Here is a 21,604-nt window from a genome sequence, read left to right on the forward strand (position 1 = left end):
TCCAGAGTGTGGACATGCCCCCCCTGCTGACTCTCCCCACACCTGGCACCAATCCCAATCAGCGCACCTGCAACTCATCCTGCTTGTCATCTGCCTTCAAATACCAATCTGACTTTCCTCTCCCTGCTGGATTGTTCCTTACCACTGAGTATGCTATTTAACCAGCCTTTGATAGTTGTACCTCATCTACTTTCTTTGCTCTGTGCTTACCTGTCTGTCCTCTTTGCTGACGTGACTAACTGGAAGATCTCTGTCCTCGGAAATAACCCACCTTCGGAATCATCTTCTACAAATCAGCCACGCCACACACTGGATCACCAAGTCTGCAGCTGCACTGAGGAACACAACCCAGATCCCAAGCCATCTTCGAACCCAGCAACCCCACTGCCAGTTCGCTCACACTGTTCAATAAAATAAGATTCTTTACCACTGACTCCAGTCTGCGCCTGAGTTCTGTCCCTCGTTCCTGACATAGACTGCTAATATGTGAGAATGGTGGCATGTTGGGCTGAAGTATCAATAAACAGAAATTAAAGACCAAAATGTTTCACCACAATCCCAGTTTTTTTATGTTCATACCCGTCCCTGAAGACTAGAAATATGTTGAGTAACTTTTCAATGACATATTATTCCTTTCACTGCTAGTAGAAACTCTGGAAGTTTTAGCTCCATTTATGCTAGAAGTACAAAAGTCCAGCAGATTTAACTTTTAATTGGACCCCGTGGCACTTGATATATAATGCACCATTAAGGCTGGTAGATACTGCACACTGCATTTGCGCATAGATCTGTTCTCAAACTTACAAATGATTTATTATTTAAATGACACGCCTGATCATTATGAACATTTTTCTGTAATCTGGTTTCTGTTATATATCCTCTCCCCATTATCACACACCACAATTCAAGTTTATTTGTTTATTTTCTGTGCGTTAATTATTGATTCAATTTCTGTTTGTTTGGTTTTCTTGCTTTGGGCCAGGCATGCTTTTATTTTGTAGAGTTTGGATTTGCATGCTTTTATTTTGTAGTGTTTTGATTTGTGCGATGTGCCGTTACTTCACCTTCCTTTACCCCTGTGCTTAATTAGCATTGATGTGAGTCACCTGTGGGGCAGTGAACAGGCCATGTTTTAAGAGGTGAGCAGAGAGCTGAGCAAGAGGATACACACGCCAAAAAGGAGAAACACAGAGAGAAGGAGAAACATGCCGAAAAGGAGAAACACATCGGGAAGGAGATGACGAGAAGGAGAAAGAGAAGGAGAAGGAAATGAGAATGGCAAGAAGAACCAAACGCACTGATTTGGTACCACTGCTGTAGACGAAACTGGGGATGTGATCCTGAGATATCACATTCACAAGAATGGGTCGGACATCCCGAAAATATAAACAAACAAAAAAAAAAATGTTTGAAGTCCGAATGGCCCAATGGCGTCATATAACCTTTCACCGCACTGGTTACTCAAACTTCTGTCAAAACACGGGAAAACACCAGATGATAATCATAATGAACAAATTGTAAATCATACAATGTCAAAGAATTTTACTCAGTAACAGTATGACCCGCAAAGACATACCCCTTTCCCCCTGGTGCTGAAAACATCCACAGGGGACAATGCCATGTAGGATATGTTGTGATATTGTGGTTTTAACTGCTGGCTAATGTTAGCTTAAAACATGGCAGCTGTTTTATTAGAACAACATCACATGAATAAAAAACGTAATGTGAATAAGACTTTAATACATTAACTCGTCCACGAACAGATACATTTTAAATGGCAAAAACAAATGAAAACAACTCCCATGATCCCACGCAACTTCACGACGTCATCAAAACTCCGTTTACAATTGAGAGACAACTAGCAGCAGAAAATTACATATTGTATGCGTTTAATTAAAAAAGCACAATGTATATGTATAGCTTTTAAGTTTAGTCTAATAGTGAGTGAAACTCTTGTAGTGATGGATGTGACATCCCACAGAATCTTAAAGTAAGACATCTTACATGTCAGACATTTTACATGTCTTTTGTGGACCCCAGGAAGATGAGTGGTTGCCAATGTGTCAGATAATGGGGATCCAGGTAATACATAACAAATCTTTGCTGGCATGTCTAAAGTCAGATGTACTATCTTTACCTGCTTTCTCTAAGTAACTTTAGGTCAAACTAACTCTAGATTTCTCGAGGGAAGCTTTGCTGTTGTTTAACTTCTTCCCATGTAAAGAAACTGGATGCTTATGTGACTTTCAAAGTAGTTTCGCCAACACTGTGAGTAGGTGTGCATGGCTTTAGAAGACAAGTGAAGGAATCTGCCTTTGTGACACAGAGGCAAAGAGCAACATGTGCAAAGAACGCTGCTCTTTTTAATGCTAAACAGTGTTACTGATGTGATGCTATTGTCTAGAAAGGAAAGAATGTATTGAACTGCCTGCTGTTTCTCTGGTACGGTGCGGTATGAACAAGATAGCAGGTATGTGTGTGTGTGTGTGTGTGTGTGTGTGTGTGTGTGTGTGTGTGCGTGCGTGAGAGTGCTTAAGGCAGTGCCAGCTCTCATGGTGCCTCACATTCTCTTCCAGCACAGTTTTGGCCAGTCGCCTGTGCTGGAACCCAGGGGAGAGCAGATACACACACACACACACACACACACACACACACACACACACACACACACACACACACTCAGGAACACAATGAAATTGCTTAGAATAGCATACACAATAGAGGATATCTCCCTACAACATATACAGCAATTACAATGTTGGGCAGTGTGCCAAGTGACTGCAGCAATCAGAGCTGAGTAAACTGACTAATAACCCATTGAACATAACCTCCAAACAAAGCAGAAACAACAACAGTTATCTAGCAATTAGCTAATGGGTTCAAGAGAGCCTCTTCGTCAATGCTGGGACATTTACTGTTCAAAACAACTGTGTCTGACAGTCTAAAACTTTAAGGATACCCCACTAACCCCTGATTTCCACCACTGCACAACATCTGCGGCTCGGCTCCGCTGCGTGTCAGCTCCGCTGTGTGTCGGCTCCGTGCTCTGCCGTCCTTCAATACCCACCAGGTCCGGATTTGTTGTGGAACGTTGTTGACTGACAGCTGATGTCACTAGGACCCACAAGCAGGGTTGGGTACCAAAACCTGGTTCCACTATGGAACCGGTTATTACGCAAACAGTATTATTCGGACCGGATTAGAACGCAAATTTTGGTCCCGACTGAAATATTTTCCCTCTGTCAGGACAGCGGCAGACTCTTCTTTTCTTTCTCCCTTTTCTGCCGAGTGGCAGCGCGTGTCCGCACTATTCTCGTGATCACTAGTAAACATATTACACTTACTCTGCTAGTCTGTCGTTCAGGACAAGACCTGTAGCCTGGTGGTGGGGAGGTGGGACAGCCTCCCCAAATTGTCTGCCCTTTCAAACTCATACCTGTGTGTACAGGCCTCTTGGATACCATCTGAGAGAGTTTTCTCCTGTGCAGGACATGCCATAAAGCTGCTTACACATATAGCTGACCGTTGACAGAAAAGCCAGTCAAAATGATCAGTCTCCCCATGTTGGTCCAAAAAGTGCCACAGAACACACCAACAAGACGAGACGAGACGTAATACATCTCTATAACAGCAGGGGGCGCTAATCTGTATTGTTGCCCAGGAAACGAAAACCGGCAGCTGATTGGACGAACGCGTCACATGGGTTTGTTTTCTCCAGAAATTCAAAGCCAGACTGTCATGGCGGCCGTTCAGAATACGATCTCATATTGTACTAAGATAGTTCACTGAAACATGTTTCTGAAAACATTTTAAGCGAGAAATAGGCCGTGCAGTTTCTGAATCTGTCTTCATTTCAGCGCAACAAAGGTCCGTTTAGAAGATTTTCGTCAGATTTTGAGAGACTCTAGTCACCTCATTCCGCTCCCCATTTCCGGGTGAGTCCCGACTGCCCTGCCGCCGACTGAACATGTCAGGTCGGCCAAAATGAACGCCGACAGCCCCCCAGACTGACGACGGCACGGGACACACCGAACGGATTTGTGTCACTGACCTCACCGGCTGTCCAACGGCCGATAATTGGCTAAGTGTGTCCCGGCTATAAGGCAGTATAGGTGTCCTATCTTGCCAGAGAAGGCAAACATGGTCATTTTTCTGCAAAAGAACTGCTAAAGTTTGAAGCTGGTTGGCATACCAACTCAACATTTATTTTGTTGTTACTTGTAACTCTTATTTGTTAAATTATTGTAGTTACGTTTTAGGTTTACTTATTATATATTTAAGTACTTTAAAATGTTAATATATTGTTCAATTTAAATCATTTTCAATTTTTAAAAAAACTCCATAAAAAAGCCTTTCTTTTATGTCATTTTTCAGTTTTTCAAGAATCGGTTTAGGAATCAGTTAGGAATCGGAATCGTTTTAAAACTACCGATTTGGCATCGGAATCGTAAAAATCCAAACAGTCCCCAACCCTACCCACGAGATCTGGATGTTTTCAAGGTGTTTTCAAGGCAGGGAAATATGATCCGCCGTTTATTTTGAAAATTAACTGGATGTTTTATTTTGTTTCTGTGCTCGACTTCCTGTCCCGTACTATCTGCCCTGTGCTGAATTGCTGCGGAGCTCTCCGGCGTCCGGCAAAAATAGAAGCTCTGCGTATATTTGCTCCGGAGGGCTGCGGATCGCCGGAGCTGGGACGGAGTCGGAACACAGCCGTTCTGCAGTCAGTGGAAATACTAAAACTGACTTTAATGGAAACCTAATGACTCCGCCGCTGTTCTGGAGCAGATCTGCAGGCGTTAGGCAGTTTGTGGAAATTGGGGGTTAGATTTTGTCTGTCTGTATTTGCGGATGGTAGCATAAATATACAACAGAGTCCATCAGAAATCCAGTTACTATTGTAATGCATTTCCTGCTTAGTTTCATAAAATATTCTGATCAAACTGCTATTGTTGTTGCTTTTTAGTGGTCATTGAGTAAATTATATTATAATTATTTTTTAAATTTTGAATACTGAATACTCAGAAGTCTCACTCTACTCTCCAGTTGGGCTGATGGTGTGTGTGTGTGTGTGTTGTGGCATCACAAGGGGACGTGTGGTAGAGGGACGCTATTTTCCTCTACAGGAGTGGCTACCCAGTGACAAAATGGCCGCCACCCACACTACAAGTCCCAGAATGCACTGCACAGGGAGGTGCAAATGCCTCAACTTGTTGATTACTGCAGGTGCTCATACACTGGAAGAAGACAAAAAGAGCAGAGGCAGAGAGAAGAAAAGCAGAGGTCATGGGGAAAGAACCTAAGCTACCAGGACTTTGCTAAACCTAGTAGTTGTACTCCCAGTACGTTTTGAGTTTGAGTTACTGTTTTTTGTTGGACTATTTTCTGAAAAGACTGCTTAAATTAAAACCTCTGTTTGCCTGCAACCACTTTTTGGGTTTACACCCCACCTGCTACAAAGAAAAACCTCTCATGACATCACAGTGTGTGTGTGTGTGTGTGTGTGTGTGTGTGTGTGTGCGTGTGCGCGTGTGCGTGTGTGCGTGCGTGAATGGGGGGGTTGTGTTGTGTGCTGTGCATACCGCTACACCCCTTGGTCATGTGGTGCATGCGTGTGAGTGTATCTGTGATATGAAATGTAATATACTGCTATTTCCTACTTGTTTTTTACTTTATATTTACTATTGAGTGATGTATGATTTTAAAAATGTTGTATTTGTGCTTCCTGTGGGACTGCAGATGTAAATTAGCCTGAGGCTAACTCTGGTGCAATGCATCAAATGGTTACATTTAGGTTTTAATTGCACATTGTCCCTTACAAATAAAAATTGAAATTGAAGAAAGAATTGCCAATATGGACCGGACAGAAAACAAAACATAAAAAATTACATTATAGGGCTGCAACTAACCATTATTTTGATATCAGTAAAATTTGGTCAATGGGATACTGCTGCTGCTAAGTTGTGCCAAGTTCCATGCTTGATCAAACTGAAGTATCTCCATGACAACTGCACAAACTCCAGCTGGGACCTTGAGTATAGACTTTTTTGTTGATGTCCTGTTTCCAAAGTCATGCATTACTCTTTTCACTCAACTTAACCATGTAGTTTTAGTTAACAGAATCACAATTCATTATTTTGTCTAAAATGTCCCAAAGAAATAAAAAAGTCTCAATTTCCGACCAAAAGACAATGGGCCTCCATTCAACAAACGTTCTTAAGAACAAATTTGTTCTTAAAGGAACACGCCGACTTATTGGGACTTTGTCTTATTCCCCGTATCCCCCATAAGTCCATACATACCCTTCTCATCTCCGTGAGTGTTGTAACTCTATCTGACGGCACCCTCACACAAGATGCAAAATTTGCATTTTGTGTGAGGGTGTAAAAACACCACGGTAATTCTAAAAGCTGTTTTATGGTAAAGTCATGTGTCTACTCACCATCACTGTTGACACACTGCACTTGTGGGATCTGGGTTCCTGGTCCACATTCTCTCTCATTATCAGGGATGCACTCCTCCAGTTTAACCACCAGCCAGTCATAGCAGCTGGGGTCTTCACACGGTATTGCTTCCACCAGGTGGGGGCAGTTGCCCGTCCCGCCTGTCGGCTCATTGGCGATCTTCCTCTTCCTCAGTTTGAAGCCTGTTGGGAACAACAGGAACCTAATGAAGTAAATGAACACAAACCAGCCCCACGCTAATCAACCACATTCCACCCGTCTGTGATCTGCTGAGCAAAAACTTGCTGCAATTTGACAAAATATAATTTGGAACTGAAAGCACATTAACTATACTCTGTGGTCACAGTGTGCCTTTGATGATAACTGTAATATTGCATTTAATGTGACAGCCCATTAAGCCTGAAGTTGACAGAGATTCCAAGACGAACTTCACATAATTAATGTTTTTATTCTCCTCTCATTACAGTAATTGATTCAGCTGCAGTTTGTTCTCATATGTGTAATTTTCTCTGCTCAAGGCCATGGGATTCCATGACCCAGGTCATAGGAAGGGGGGATGTTAACTTCAGCCCAGCCAAGGTCACCCACCCCCTAATCCACACTCCTGCTCCAGCTTGATAAGGCATCAGAGTCCTGGAGTGCCTGCAGGACTTAGGTGGAGACAGCAGGATCCTTTTCCATTTCATATGTGTCTCTCTTTTCCTCTCAAAAAACAGTATTTAATCAGACAGGTCAGCAGAACATGTACCGCTATGTGTCTAGACCCTTTGATGGAGGTTTTATCTGGGTGTCGGGGTGGGGGGAGGGGCTGTAATAAGGGAGATGAGGCTTGGGGTGCAGGGAATTCTATCAGACATCACTCACTTGCTATCTGGAGGGTATATTATGAATGGCATGGCTGCAAGATAGCAGCACAGCATAGGCAGCTGTCAGAGCTAGAGGCTTCATTTTGATTGAAGACACAGATACATGGAAACAATCATATGTGATGACCTATTGTGTACAGGATATCAGCTCATGATACCAAGGCTGTGCAGTAATTTTCAAGAAGAGGCGACGGACAAAATACCTTGCAAAAAAGTAGAGAGTAAAGAGTACTGTTAATTGTTGTTTTTAAATAATACCACAATTTCAAATTGTGAAATCGCAAGAGCAATGATACATCATTAACAGTGTCATAACTGTATGAGGCGAAATAATTATTCACTGGCTAATCGTGTGTACAGAACTGTGATCTCCAATTGGACAGGGATCTAACACAATGTATTCAGCTTTGCATTAATGTGCAAATGATGCTCACCATACCAGTCCACGAAGCTGTCCATGTCAGCGTTATAGCTGTTGAAATTGCTTGAATGGAAACTGCAGATAGCAGTGTCATCTGATAATTTCACTACAAATTAATTAGGTTGGAAGCTGACCATAGGTGTAGACTTCGGGGGGGAGGTAGATTTGTCCCCCTCAAAACATATGAAAGAGGACCCACTCTCCAAAGGAGGTAAAACATTACTGTTCAGGGGGCTCAAAACATGTACGGAAAACAAGTGTTGTGTCTACTTGTGCTACATTGGGGGGGTTAAAGAACACAACAGGAGCGTGAAAAAAATATATGTGATTTCATGTCTTTTATGCAGCTTTAAACTTTGGAGCTTATAGCTTTAACTAGGTCTCATTCTCTAACATATTTGTTGTTGAGATTTACATGATTCCTAAAAAAAAACACATATGATGTTTTAAATATGAAGAAAGTTTTAAAGTGCTCATATTATGCTCATCTTCAGGTTCATATTTGTATTTAGAGGTTATATCAGAATAGGTTTACATGGTTTAAATTTTAAAAAACACCATATTTGTGTCGTACTGCTCATTGCTGCAGCTCCTCTTTTCACCCTGTGTGTTGAGCTCTCTGCTTTAGCAGGGACTTCGGCCTTTTTCACTTTTTAAACCTATAACGTGCACAAAAAAGATACATAACAATAAAGGAAAGGAAAAAAAACAAAAAGCATAATATGAGCACTTTAAACAATGTAGGATATAACACTTTCCTAAACATAAATAAGAGACATTTTCACCATGAATTGATGCATACAAATTTGGAGGAATTTGAAGTGTTTGACGCTCAAACTTTTATGGGGGAGGAGGACCACTAGAGCCACCGGTTACAATGTGTCCCCTCCAATGTTGAAACAAAATCTAAGCCCTTGGAGCTGACACAATCATTCCTAAACAAAATTAGTGAACTGATGCCTCCTCTGTATTTCTTACTGCTAAATCAGAGTGCTGAATTTATTTTCACTTGTTGTGGCCTGTTTAATGAAATATAATAATAATAATACCACTTAATCTAATACCACATAATCAAAAAAACATTCACCTTCAACTGAATGAATGTTTTAAGCGAGATATGTGGGTAAATCAAAAAAAAAAAAAAAACTAAAACTAAAATCAATAAAAAGCAGTCTGGCATACAGTAAGTCTGATAATTAGGCCTGCTATGACATAAGTATGACAGGTTATATTGTCTTGGTTAATGTCAAGTTGTCATAAAGCCCAGTTTAGACCAAAGTGACAAAGTGACAAGACGAGTTGAAACTTGCAACGCGCCAGTCTGCAAGGTTTTAAAACCTGCCAGTGTTGTAGCTGGATATATCATTTGTTGCGTCTAAGTGAATGTGGATAACGTTAGTGATAGTGAGACAGTTGCATTTTTAGTAAAAAGTTGGTGAAAACGTTTTATTTATGTGATTCAATGGTTTGTTCTAACGCCGTTGAGCCTCCGTCTAACACTCTGAATGTTAGGTTCTAGTCTAACATTTCGACCAGCTGACAGTTTGTAACATGGATCATTTTATCTCTAACAAGGATCATTTTATCTCTATAGTCTAGTAGCTGACTTTAAAAGCAGACTTCTCTATTGGCTGTTGAAACAGACCCTTTCATTCTAAAACCAGCCTCTGGCGACTTGACAAGCTAAGGCTACAGTTACATTGCTCCATTTTGGTTTAAAAACTAATATCTTTTGCAATGTTTCTCCCTCTCATTCCCCCTCCTCTGGTGTTTCCCCCTCTCATTCCCCCTGCTTTGGTATTTCCGAGCCCCTAAACCGGAGACATTTGGAAACACTTCTGACCCGTTTTGGTTTGGAATCTGCGTGGTTGTGTTGCAGTCTCAACGGCCGCAAACGGAGACCTTTGGCAACGCCGACACTGACGTCAATGTTTCTCCGCCTGATCAGTCATGACGTCTCATTCTCTGAGACTAAGCTACTAACGTTACCATGGCAACTACCAGCAACGGTACGCGCATGTACGCCGAGCTTACTAGAATATTCATGAGATATGCTGTTTGGGTGTGTTAGTCTAGAAGGAGATTAGTTCTTCTACTGGAGCTGAAAACACTAGTGTACACGGCGATCACTTTTGGCTCAAAACTCCGCTTAAAAACCAAAACGTAGCAATGGAAATGTAGCCTAAGTCACAGGCTTGCTTGAGTCAAGCTGATAAGATCAAACAATGCACATTTTGCATAAAAGTGTCATAATTTACTCAATGACACTTATTTAAGACTCCTTCATGCTTATGACCTGTGTTATGTCATGGTTATGATAGTGTGATGTCTTATGCGCACCCCTTCAAATAAAGTGTTACCATTTGTGCACATTTGAGCATATCATATTATTGTTACTCAATCTAAAGCCTGACCAGATACAGCATAGAATGGGTATCATTAGGGGTCATCAAAAGTGGGCACTTAACTGTTAGCGATAAATATAACATCACATTCAATGTCATGATTACAGTTATTATAATTTATTTGTTACTTAAAAACTATTGAGTAATGCCAAATATATCACCCAAATGTGATCTTACACAAAGAGAATCAATGCAAGAGTGTTACTTTATCTAATTATTTTCATAGAGAAAAGAAAAGTTGATGAGTGTGTGATGTGTGTTTATGCTTGAGACAAACTTAATTTATTTTAATACAATGTAGAAGATACCTGCCTAGAGTTAAAAATGAATGTTATGTAAATCTCAGTTGCAATACTGGTGGGAGAAATCTCAATTAGCCCTAACTGTTGGTTAAATACTGGAAAGGAGTGCATTCCTCTGCATACAGTGGATCATACAATACAAACTAACATTCAGCAAACAAATGTTGTAATCACAGCCAACTTATTCCCATCTGATTCCATCTCAGGTGGATGAAGAGATTTGAAGCCAGGAGGACCCATTATCTATGTCCATATCTTTCTGGATAATGAGAGCCAGGGAACACACACTTGAGGATGTGTGTGTGTGTGTGTGTGTGTGTGTGTGTGTGTGTGTGTGTGTGTGTGTGTGTGTGTGTGTGGGTGTGTGTGTGTTCAGGCTCACAATATTTCCATTATGTACAGCAGACGACAGCAAGAACCGAAGTAGAGTATTGAGAAAATGAGGAAGCGGATCCATCATTAAGATGCATGGATGAGAATATCAAGCGCGTCCCTTTCATTTGAGGTGCTTCATTAAGGCAGAGTCAACATGCATTAGTCATGGCAGACGCCGCTGTTCCAGGGATAATTAAGGGCTGAAGCAGCGACCGCATCAACCCCGCTCATGGACTAGCACAACCTGCTACAACAGCCTACAAATAGGCAGAGAAGATGACGATTTTGGCTCCCGCTCCAACCTTTTGCCCTCCTCTGCTGCTGTCACAAGGATTTTGTTACCAATAAAAGTTTGATATTTAATGATTAATACTAACATGGTACAATAGAAGATACATCCAGAAAACACATAAGGTGAAATCGCAGAGTGTGGTATGTTTATTTTAGTTGCATTTGTACATAATAAGACCTGCATGTACAAATGTGGGATGTACATATAAGCAAAATACAGTATATAGTACGTTCAGCAACTGACACGAAATTCCCCTAAAAATTCAGGATTGGAACACATCATCAGTATTGTTCAGGTACTAAAAGTCAGTTCGACAGGAGAGACAAAACTTATTTATCACATTATTAACTTGACATGGCAACCTTTTTAATGTGAACTGCCATTTTAAAATGTTCTTGTTAATCAGTGTGCCATCAGCATTAAGCCTGCCATCATCTACTGAGCCTGCTCCTTACGGGTTACTACAACTACTACCACTACTTTCCCTCGCGCCACCTTCTGTGAAGAAGGCAACGGGTACTAGCCAATCAGAGGCAGAGTAGGGCGGGTCTTTGCGGAATGTGGATGGGGAGTCAAATCAAACTACCGTAAATAACAGGCTGTGTTCCTGCCAATGGCTGTCAAAGTGGTCATTTGGCATTTCTAAAAAAAAACTTGTAAATGCCACTTATTGCAAAACACTTATTGCTAGTGTGCCATTGGTTGAGCTACTACAGTATGTGCCAATGGTGGCCAATGTGCCTAACAGTAAAAACACACCAGGCGAGATAAAACACCTCCTAGACAAACATGGATAAAATTGATCACATTTAAGATAGAAAAAGCCTTCAGTCACATTGTTATGTCGCCACAAAGCCAGTGGTAGCCAGTCATTATGCAATTTTTGTCCATTATTCAATTTTTATTGTTTGTTTATTTGTTATTTTCTGGATTCAAGTGAGCATGCTTGCACTAAAGAAGGGATGGTGAAACTGAGGCTACATTTACACTACTGCATTTTAATTTTTAAGTGGCATTTTGAGATTAAAACTCACAAGAGTTTTAGCGGCCCTCATCTGCATTTTCCGGCAGAGAGGAATCATTGGCTAGCTTAAGCGAATTAGTGCACAACAAGAAAAGCAGTAGTGAAGAAAGCAAGCAAACGACTGAAGTCAACAGGGCACAGAAGGCTCATCTCATTTTGAATTTTCATCTAACCCCTTGACGCCTGAATTTATTCACAATTATATAAACAAAATATTATGTGTGTTTCTGGCTCCAAGCTGATGCTAAATTAAGTTGAGATTGTTAATTTGTCTATAGCATATGGAATAGATATAAATTTAGGTATGATGCAAATTAGCGACAACAGGCATTATGGTAAAATTCTTTACAAAATTGTAAAATTAATAAAACACATAGTAGATTACATTCATGTCACAAAGTTGTTAAAACTTCTAAACTGTAAATGACAAATACATGGATCTTGACAACGGCAAGAAAGAAAACACTCTCCTACTCCCTAACATTGACAGTAGTTTCTTTAGGGTTAGGGGTAGGGTTAGGTTTAGGGGTAGGATTAGGTGTAGGGGTAGGGTTAGGGGTAGGGTTAGGGTTAATTTCGCTTCCGTGAACTGGATGTATCTCCCACTCCGACCGGTCCTACGAGAAACCAGTGCATGCAAAAGGTTCCTATGTATGTATCGCATGTAAACAAACCGGCATTGGGGGGAACACACACGCTATCTCGCCTGCAGTCGGAATGGAAGGGGTTTGATGCAAATTAGCGACAGTCGGCATTAAGGGGCTAATCTGATTAGTCCGATACACATAGGGCTATCAAAACTAGGATTAACTATAGGAATATCTATTTTGTGAACATTATGTCCATATGGGCAAACATATAATGAGATACTTAACAATATTTTTCAACATAAACATGTATTTTAAAAGATCTACATTACAAAATAAACTAATAAAAAAATGTCCTATACCGTAAAACTTTATCTAAACACTGGAAACCTCTGTTCCTCTCTCCCTCTGCACTGTGGTTGGTGCTAGACTGACAACTGAGCCCCCTAGAAAGCCGGCTAGCTAAAGAAAAACTGAAAAACTGAAAAACTAAAAACTATGACTGTAGTCTTTTTGGTGCAATGTGCAACTTTTTGGCCAAGACCCAGGCGACGTGAAGGCAATGCCAGAGTTGGGCTTCGTCGACACTAGTTCTTTCTCATCTTTTGCATGGTGTGTCAGGGCCAGTGTTGGGAGTAACGCGCTACAAAAGTAACACAATTACAGTAATGTATTCCTTTTTGCTGTAACGCAGTAATATAATGCATTACTAAAATAACTTCTGTAATATTATACCCGTTACAATCTCAGTAACGCAAGATACAACACATTTTAACTCGAAATTAAGTGGTGTTTAGTTTTTTTAAGAATATACTAACACTGCGAATCATTTCGGCACAAATAAAAGTCTGTGAGTAAAAGACTAACGTTTTCACATGCTGGGATTCAGATACTGATTCTACATTTATGTTGCATTAAAACTGGGTGCTGTTCTTGTCACTGTTTCCGCGGTCAGAACCAGAGACAGTACAGACAACATCTCCCAACAGGTAACGGGACAGCTGTGTGTCCGAGCAACTGGCAAATACAAACATGTTGGGAATTAATGTCTGGCTTGCTACACGTAAATGTTAACATTACATTTATCAGCAGTGGAAATACTATACCGTAATTCAATACAATAAGGTAGATACTTTAATTGAGTAAGCTATTTTAATTTTTTCTCCTACTTTATACTTCGCCTACAATTCTGACTCAAGTAGGCCTATTGTAGCCTACCTTTTACTTCACTATTTATTTTTTAGCTTACTTTGCAGATTCAGATTAATAATTCTAAATATTATGAATAAATAAATAATGATTAAAGTGGATAGGTATGAGACTGTTGATCCGGTGGTGAAATTCGCAAGCCTCCTGCCAAGTCATAGCCTACTTTTGCTGTTATTTTGGTAAAAGTATCTCAAAGTAACCAAAAGTAGTGTCAAGCATTGCAATTCAAAGACAGTAATATTGTAATATAACTAACTACTCACAAATGACAGTAACTAGTAATCTATAATGTATTACATTTTGGAAGTAACTTGACCAACACTGGTCAGGGCCTTAAGCCTACCTAACCGATAAGACATTGTGCATCGTCGTTTTCAAAGGTCTCCATTTGTGCCCAACCAGACTACTAAGCAACCCCAAAACAGGGGCAACAGTGTTTTCAAATGTTTCCATTTTAGGGGCTCGAGAACATCGGAGTAGTGTGAACGTGAGGTGTAAACATGGCAAAACATATTTGTTTTTAACAGAAACATAGTAGTGTAGATGTAGCTACATTAACTACATTAACTACTTTATGAGACAGTGGCGTTAATATTCTCACATTGAATTCTTACATTTTTTTGCTGCCTGGTCTTGGCAGTTTTCATAGGTGCAGGGTCCCCAGGCACTCCACGAAGACACCTCACACTCAACAGGACAGCTGATATGGCAGAGCTGGGTGGTGTTTGGGGAGATACCCAGACACAGATCACTGTCCATTGGTCGCACTGCTTTGGAGACAAAGACAAGAGCTATGTAACACACTGTACTGTACAACATTGTAGGAATGATGTTATGTGATCTAACAGCAACATGTAACAAGATACAGTAAAATGAAAGTGAACAAAAATACTATAAGGACATTAAACATGAAAATCCACAAATTGTCCAGAACGTGTTTCACAGTTCTTGTCATTAATAATCCGACAAACACTGTTTGACATGTGAATCACACTCAGGGAATTAAATCAGGTTGCTTAGATGTTGACCATATTATTTTCATATTTTATAATATGAGTTTCTAACTTATACATCAGGACCTTCCATTCAGTTTCAAAGCTGTAGAGAAGAGCATTCATATATAATGTGCAGGGACAACAGAATTTCAACTCTAATCTTCAAAGGTATGTGAAATCTGCATAGTTTAACAGAACAAACCACAAAGCCATGATGCCAAAAAAATTACAGAAGTTGGTCTTTTAGGTCTCCTATACCCCTGCCTTTGGAATCCCATATCCCCCAGAAACGAATCCTCAACATCAAAGCCAAGTCATTTGCAAACAGTCTACTATTTTATTTACAGCACCCACCCCCAAAACATCACATTTTCTAAAACCAGACAACTTTGAAACAACAAAGGTTTTTTTTCTTCCCAGCACAGCAGGCCAGTCTTCAATTTGGCCCGATTCTCAGTGGACCTCAGCTCCAAACAGCTGTAGGTGACTCTCTGCAAGGTCATCAGACTGATGAATCATTCTTGCTGTTCCACAACAGGACTGAGCCTCATTCACATGCAAATTGCCTCCATTTGGCCAAAGGTGCGTCCTTTAATACTGTCGCTTAAATATGCGTACATGTGGCATGCCCTTGAGTACCCCCGTAACACAAGAACACTTGATATGTCAAATGCATTAATATCATATCATTTTCTAATGATTTTATATACTGTAGTTTGGTGTGGTTTTCTTTACAGTTGCTAAACATGTATTCATGTAGAGAACAATAAAAACTGGAACATCAAATCAGCACATCCAAACACACTGTTGGATCAGATTGGAAATCCAATGGCACCCAGGGACCTGTACAATTCCCATGCAACATGAGTACTAACATTGTGCCAGGGGACTGAAAAACATCATGTCATTACACCTATGTATTATCATCAAATGGTCATTTGGCATGCAAGACTATTCATTAAACCAAATGTAAGTTATAAATCAAGATGCTCTCACAAGTAAGAGCTAACTGTAGGACACAGGTTATCCATGTCCTTTTAGAGGCATCAACATTGTTAGTATTAAAGCTTTAGTGTGTAACTTTTTGATATTAATGAACGTCCATTACCTTCAAGCCATTGCCAAATGAGTTGCTACAAAGCTAATTAAGACTATCAGTTCTACAAAACTCTCTCTGTATTTCTCAGTAGGACTATTTTCAGAAGATTGTGGTGTCCGGTGACTTTCCCGCACAGAAACTAGAGTGAAGATAATGACCTTTTCTGATGGACTCTTCTCAAGAGTCCATCATGTTTTTTTAATCCTCCGTGTCCTCCTTGGCTACTAGCAACTGCGTGGAGGAGGGGTGGGGGTGGTGCGCAATCACAGAAGGCTTGGCAGACACTGGAGAAGGTGGCTGTACATTTGAGGAGTCGTACAGCAGCTGTGGGTACAGCGTTTCTCTTGGAACCAATGGATTTACCTGGGAACTCCTCGCCTACTGATTTGTTGTTTTGAACACCACAGAAAGTTTTAAAGAGGTGCTTCAACGGGCCCGAACGGAGAACAGGAGAGTTTGGTGGTGTATGTCATCAGTGATCCACAGGCCTGAACACTGAACAGATTTGCTACAGGCCTGCCCAAAACTTCCACTGAAGTCCGGGGAATACCACCACCCTGACTGTGAGGAGAGCGAGTGACAACGGTAACAACTGGACGATATTTTTAACCCTCAGCTTCGGTTACGGAGCAGAATCAGGAGCTAAGCTAAGTGCTGCTAAGCTAGCTGGCTCCATGGCTGCTTCCACATCTGGCAAGTCCCCACTTCCCCGCAGGATTTCCATGTTGTTTAAAGACAACAAAAAAAAGAAATTGCTGACCTCAGGGAAGATGTTCGTCGTCTTTCCGAAGATTTGAAAACCAAGGATGCTTTGTTGGCTGCATGCTTGGACGTGGCTCACAACCAGTCGCTCTGGATTTCGACCCTTTCGACGGCCCTCCACGACACAGAGCAATGGGACCCAGTGCCCAGCTTCCTGCTCGACGCCGACCATCAAAGCATCCTGGACTGAGTTGGTTTGCGGCCGACGGAAAGCCTCAGATAGAGCTCCATCGCCTGCTACATCGCCTCCCACCATCAACCTCTCCAATTGCTTCGGCGTCTTGTCGGAGCTGGATGCCAACAAGGCTGACTGTCCTGGTTCGCGCCCGGGAGCCGGGGTTGTCGGAGCTTCCTCTCTGTCGGCAGCTGGTGGATTGGCTATGCCGGCCTGTTGCGGATCGACCCTCCAGGTGGTAGCTGCTGAGATTACCCACAGTTCGACGTCTCCACCTCGGTTGTCTGGTGGTCCTCGGGCTCCAGAACCGGCTCGCCAGCTTTCATCACAGGAGAGGACTTCTGCGTCACGTCGAAAGCTTCTAAAGGATGCGGTGATCAGACGTTCTGGTGGCCTCCGCTGCCTGGACCGATTGAATACTGATACGAGTAAGCAAACTTCTTTACCTTGTCCATCTGAAACTGATACTGACTGTTTTCTTCCTGATATTGACCATCCACAATTCCCCACTCCTTGTCCACTCTTCCCCCCAATCAGTTACTCCATCACCCAGCATATTCGTTTCTTTAATGCTGTCACACACTGCTTTCCTGGAGCCAAGGTTGCAGACATCCTGGCTAAAGTTGTGGACCTGATACCCTCATTCCCAACGTCCATTAAACGTATTGTGGTCCATTGTGGACACAATTACATGTCCTACCACAAACATGAATGCACAAAGCAAGATTTTAACATTTTTATAGATCCTTTAAAGAGCACGGGAAAGTCTGTTTTTATTTTGGGCCCACCTCCCTCTGTAGGTCACGGAAAAGACCTTTTTAGCAGACTTCTTGGCCTCAACACCTGGCTTCAGATTGCCTGCAACCTTCACAACATAGGTTTCATTGACAATTTTAATCTGTTTTTGGAATGTGGCTCTCTGTTTAGCAAAGATGGGATTCATCCCAATGCACGCTGCAGCCAGATGCTATGTGGAAATATGCGGCATGCCCGACAGAGTTATGATTGACGGTTTGCATCTCGAAAACACATGCCCAAACACACTTCCCAGACGCACTCTCCCATAACCTCCTCCTCCTCTACAAATAACTCTGCTAGTCCACAGAACAGCTACATCATTTCAGTTATTATCAATAATTGACCACACCAAGTGGTGAGTCGGCAAAGTGGTAAGAAGTACTCAAATGCAAACATAGTCAATTTGGCATCCATTCCCCGTCAGCTACAGACTGCCCCAAAAAATGAGGCAGATAATTCCCTTAACACACTAACAATAGCTCTGTTAAATGTCAGATCTTTAGCGGGAAATCATTTTTAATCAATGATTTTATTATTAAACACAATCTTGATTTTATGTTTTTAACTGAAACCTGGTTAGATCAGAATAACAGTGCTGCTGTTCTTATTGAGTCAGCTCAGCAAAAATGCGTTGGCCCACCTATCTACAGCTAGCGGAGACCGTGATAAGCCCCATTTCAACAAACGGCGTATCGCTTTAATTATCTCTAAAGGTCTGAACATTTCCAAGATTGTGGTGACTGATGTTGCTCTCTCTGATCATTCCTGTGTTTTCTTTAATGGCTCTATCTATGTACAAAAAAAGTGTTCAAACAAAGGTAATTAGAAAACGATACATCACTGAAAACACTGATGAAAAATTCATTCAGCTTTTCTCCTCCACACCCGCCCCCTCTGGAACTTCAGTAACTGAGCTTGTAGATAACTTCAATTGTACAATTACAAATGTTATTGACGCTATTGCTCCCACTAAGGTCAAAGCTGTCTCTAGCAAGAAAGGATCTCCATGGAGAAATGTCACACTTGTAAGATCCGAAAAAAAGAGTGTCAAAAAGCTGAACGCAGGTGGCGAAAAACTAATCTCCATGTCCAATATGACACCTATAAAGAGAGACTTTGCATTTATAATTTTGAACTAAGGAATGCAAGGCGATATTATTGCTAAAAACAATAATAATTCACATGCTTTATTTGCTACTGTTGATAGGTTAACAAACCCTCCAGTACCAGTAACATCTGAACTTTTATCCACCAAGGCCTGCAATGACTTCGCCCTCTTCTTCAGAGAAAAAATTCAGAAAATTAGGCAAACAGTCAGTAACTCCATATCAAGTACAGGATATGTGTTGTCACAGTGTCCAGGCAAAACAAATCCCAATATGGCACAATTTCAAATGATTGACTATAAAATCCTGGAGGACATTATACTACATCTAAAAACCTCCTCCTGTTGCCTTGATATTCTACCGATGGGCTTCTTCAAAAAAGTGTCAAATTGTTTGGCTTTAGATCTTCTACAGATTGTAAACAAGTCTCTTTTTTTCAGGTATCTTCCTATTGGCCCTGAAAACTGCAGTCATCAAGCCACTCTTAAAAAAGAACAATCTAGATATGTCACTAATGGACAACTATAGGCCGATATCTAACCTTTCATTTTTAAGTAAAATCATTGAAAACAACCTTTTTTGTCCCTAAACAATATTTTTGATGCCTTCCAGTCAGGATTTTGTCCATACCACAGCACTGAGACAGCTCTTGCCAAAGTGTTTAATGACATCCACTTGAACACAGATAGTAGCAAAACTACATTCTTAGTATTACTCGACCTCAGTGCTGCATTTGATACGGTAGACCACGACATACTACTGGACCAATTGGAAAACTGGGTTGGCCTTTCTGGCTCAGTACTAAAGTGGTTTGAATCCTATTTAAAGAATAGGAACTACTATTTGTCCATAGGTAATTATGCATCTGCGTACACAGATATGACGTGTGGATTTCCCCAAGGCTCTGTCCTGGGGCCTCTCTTGTTTAATATCTACATGCTTCCACTGGCTCAGATTATGAAAAATAATAACATAAGTTATCATAGTTATGCGGACAATACACAAATCTACATAACCATGGGGTTACAGTCCAATACAAAAACTGGCTAGGTCCATTAAAGAAACTAACAACTGGATTTGCCAGAACTTCCTTAAATTAAATGAAGAAAAAACTGAGGTGATTATTTTTGGAGAAAAAGAGGAACAATTAAGAACCAGCTCTCAGCTTCAAACAATAATGTAAAAAACAACAGACAAAGCCAGAAATCTTGGTGTAATTATGGACTCTGACCTGAATTTCAACAGCCACGTTAAGACAATAACAAAGTCTGCCTTTGATCACCTTAAAAATATATTAAGGGTTAAAGGACTTATGTGTCAACAGTATTTGGAAAAACTTGTCCATGCTTTTATCTTCAGTAGTCTTGACTACTGTAACGGTGTCTTTACAGGTCTCCCTAAAAAATTAATCAGACAGCTGCAGCTGATTCAGAACGCTGCTGCTCCGGTCCTCACTAAGACCAAGAAAGGGGATCACATCACTCCAGTTCTGAAGTCTTTACACTGGCTTCCTGTGCCTCAAAGAATAGATTTCAAAATACTTCTGCTGGTTTATAAATCACTAAATGGTTTAGGGCCAAAATACCTTTCAGAGAGATAGCTGAAGAAAAAATCTGCGTTGGAACGTTAGATTACCACCGACATGACCAACGCTCTCTCTCTCTCTCTCTCTCTCATGGCCGAGACACATATTGGTCATGATGTGCTTTAGAACGTAATCACTGTGAAACAATAGTAAAATAAGCTTTATTTCTCTCTGTCTACTAGTACAAAACAATTTGTCAGTCTCAACTACTGCCAGACTATGTTAACTGTTAGTTATACAGGAGAGAAGCCAGTCATTTCAGTTTATGGCAAAACCTTTATTCAATCGAAATTCACAAAATGAAAACAGAGTACTGAAAGGACTATTTTTTGTCTTATTTCTTCATTGAAGTTTTCTGTAAAATAGTGCTAACATCTCGTCTCTCTCTCTTGATCTTGTGAACCCAATCTCGTGTCTCGTCTCATCTCGTGAGCTGGGTGTCTTGTCACACCCTTAGGAAATATAATAACCATGAACCATGAAGATCTGTACAAAACTTCATTTCTATTCACATTCCAATAGTTTTATCGATATTTCACTCTGAAACCAACAACCCACATAGGCATCCCTCAAGCCACACCACTAACATGTATACAATTTAAAAATGAAGGCAAGCAAATTGGCAAGTCAAATGCTGACAATATTGGCAGAGAATATCAACTACCAAATTGTCAGTACTAGCGCTGAAAATGCCATATTCTAATGAGCTATAACTTACAACTGGAGGGTATTAAACACATGGTTAGCCAACCCGGTCTCACGCCAGGTCATGAAATAGTCACGTTATTTAGATTTATTGATTCTTGTACAGGTCACGATTTTTACGTTTATTTCGTGTACACGTCACAAATTTTGAATGTGTACAGGTCACGATTTTCGAAACTGCTCTGGGGGACGCAACAATGGGGAAATGAGGCGCCACACGCCAGCAACAACAACAGGACGGACCGCCACATGTGGGACGCAATCCTCGGGCGCATCCCCAGGCGCAGGGGCACACAACAACAGGGAAACGAAACGCCACAACAACGGGACGGTGGTGGTTAGGAAAAAAATAACGGGGAAAAGAACCGTCACACGCAGAACACGCCGACAACAGTGGGAAGGTTGTGGTTAGGAAGAGAATAATGCGAAAAGGA

General features: G+C 41.0%; 1 protein-coding gene across 1 annotated transcript in view; it reads right to left on the bottom strand.

The window, feature by feature from the left end:
• Positions 1-21,604, bottom strand: part of thsd7aa (thrombospondin, type I, domain containing 7Aa) — a 258,145-nt gene that overhangs the window by 120,163 nt on the left and 116,378 nt on the right. The window contains exons 6-7 of the mRNA XM_028597031.1: positions 14,560-14,715; positions 6,443-6,646 (exon numbers count right to left, since the gene is read on the bottom strand). Coding sequence (XP_028452832.1) covers positions 6,443-6,646; positions 14,560-14,715 — 360 coding nt within the window. The remainder of the gene's footprint in view (positions 1-6,442; positions 6,647-14,559; positions 14,716-21,604) is intronic.

Source organism: Perca flavescens, chromosome 14 (genome assembly GCF_004354835.1).
Source record: "Perca flavescens isolate YP-PL-M2 chromosome 14, PFLA_1.0, whole genome shotgun sequence".
Classification (NCBI taxonomy): Eukaryota; Metazoa; Chordata; class Actinopteri; order Perciformes; family Percidae; genus Perca; species Perca flavescens.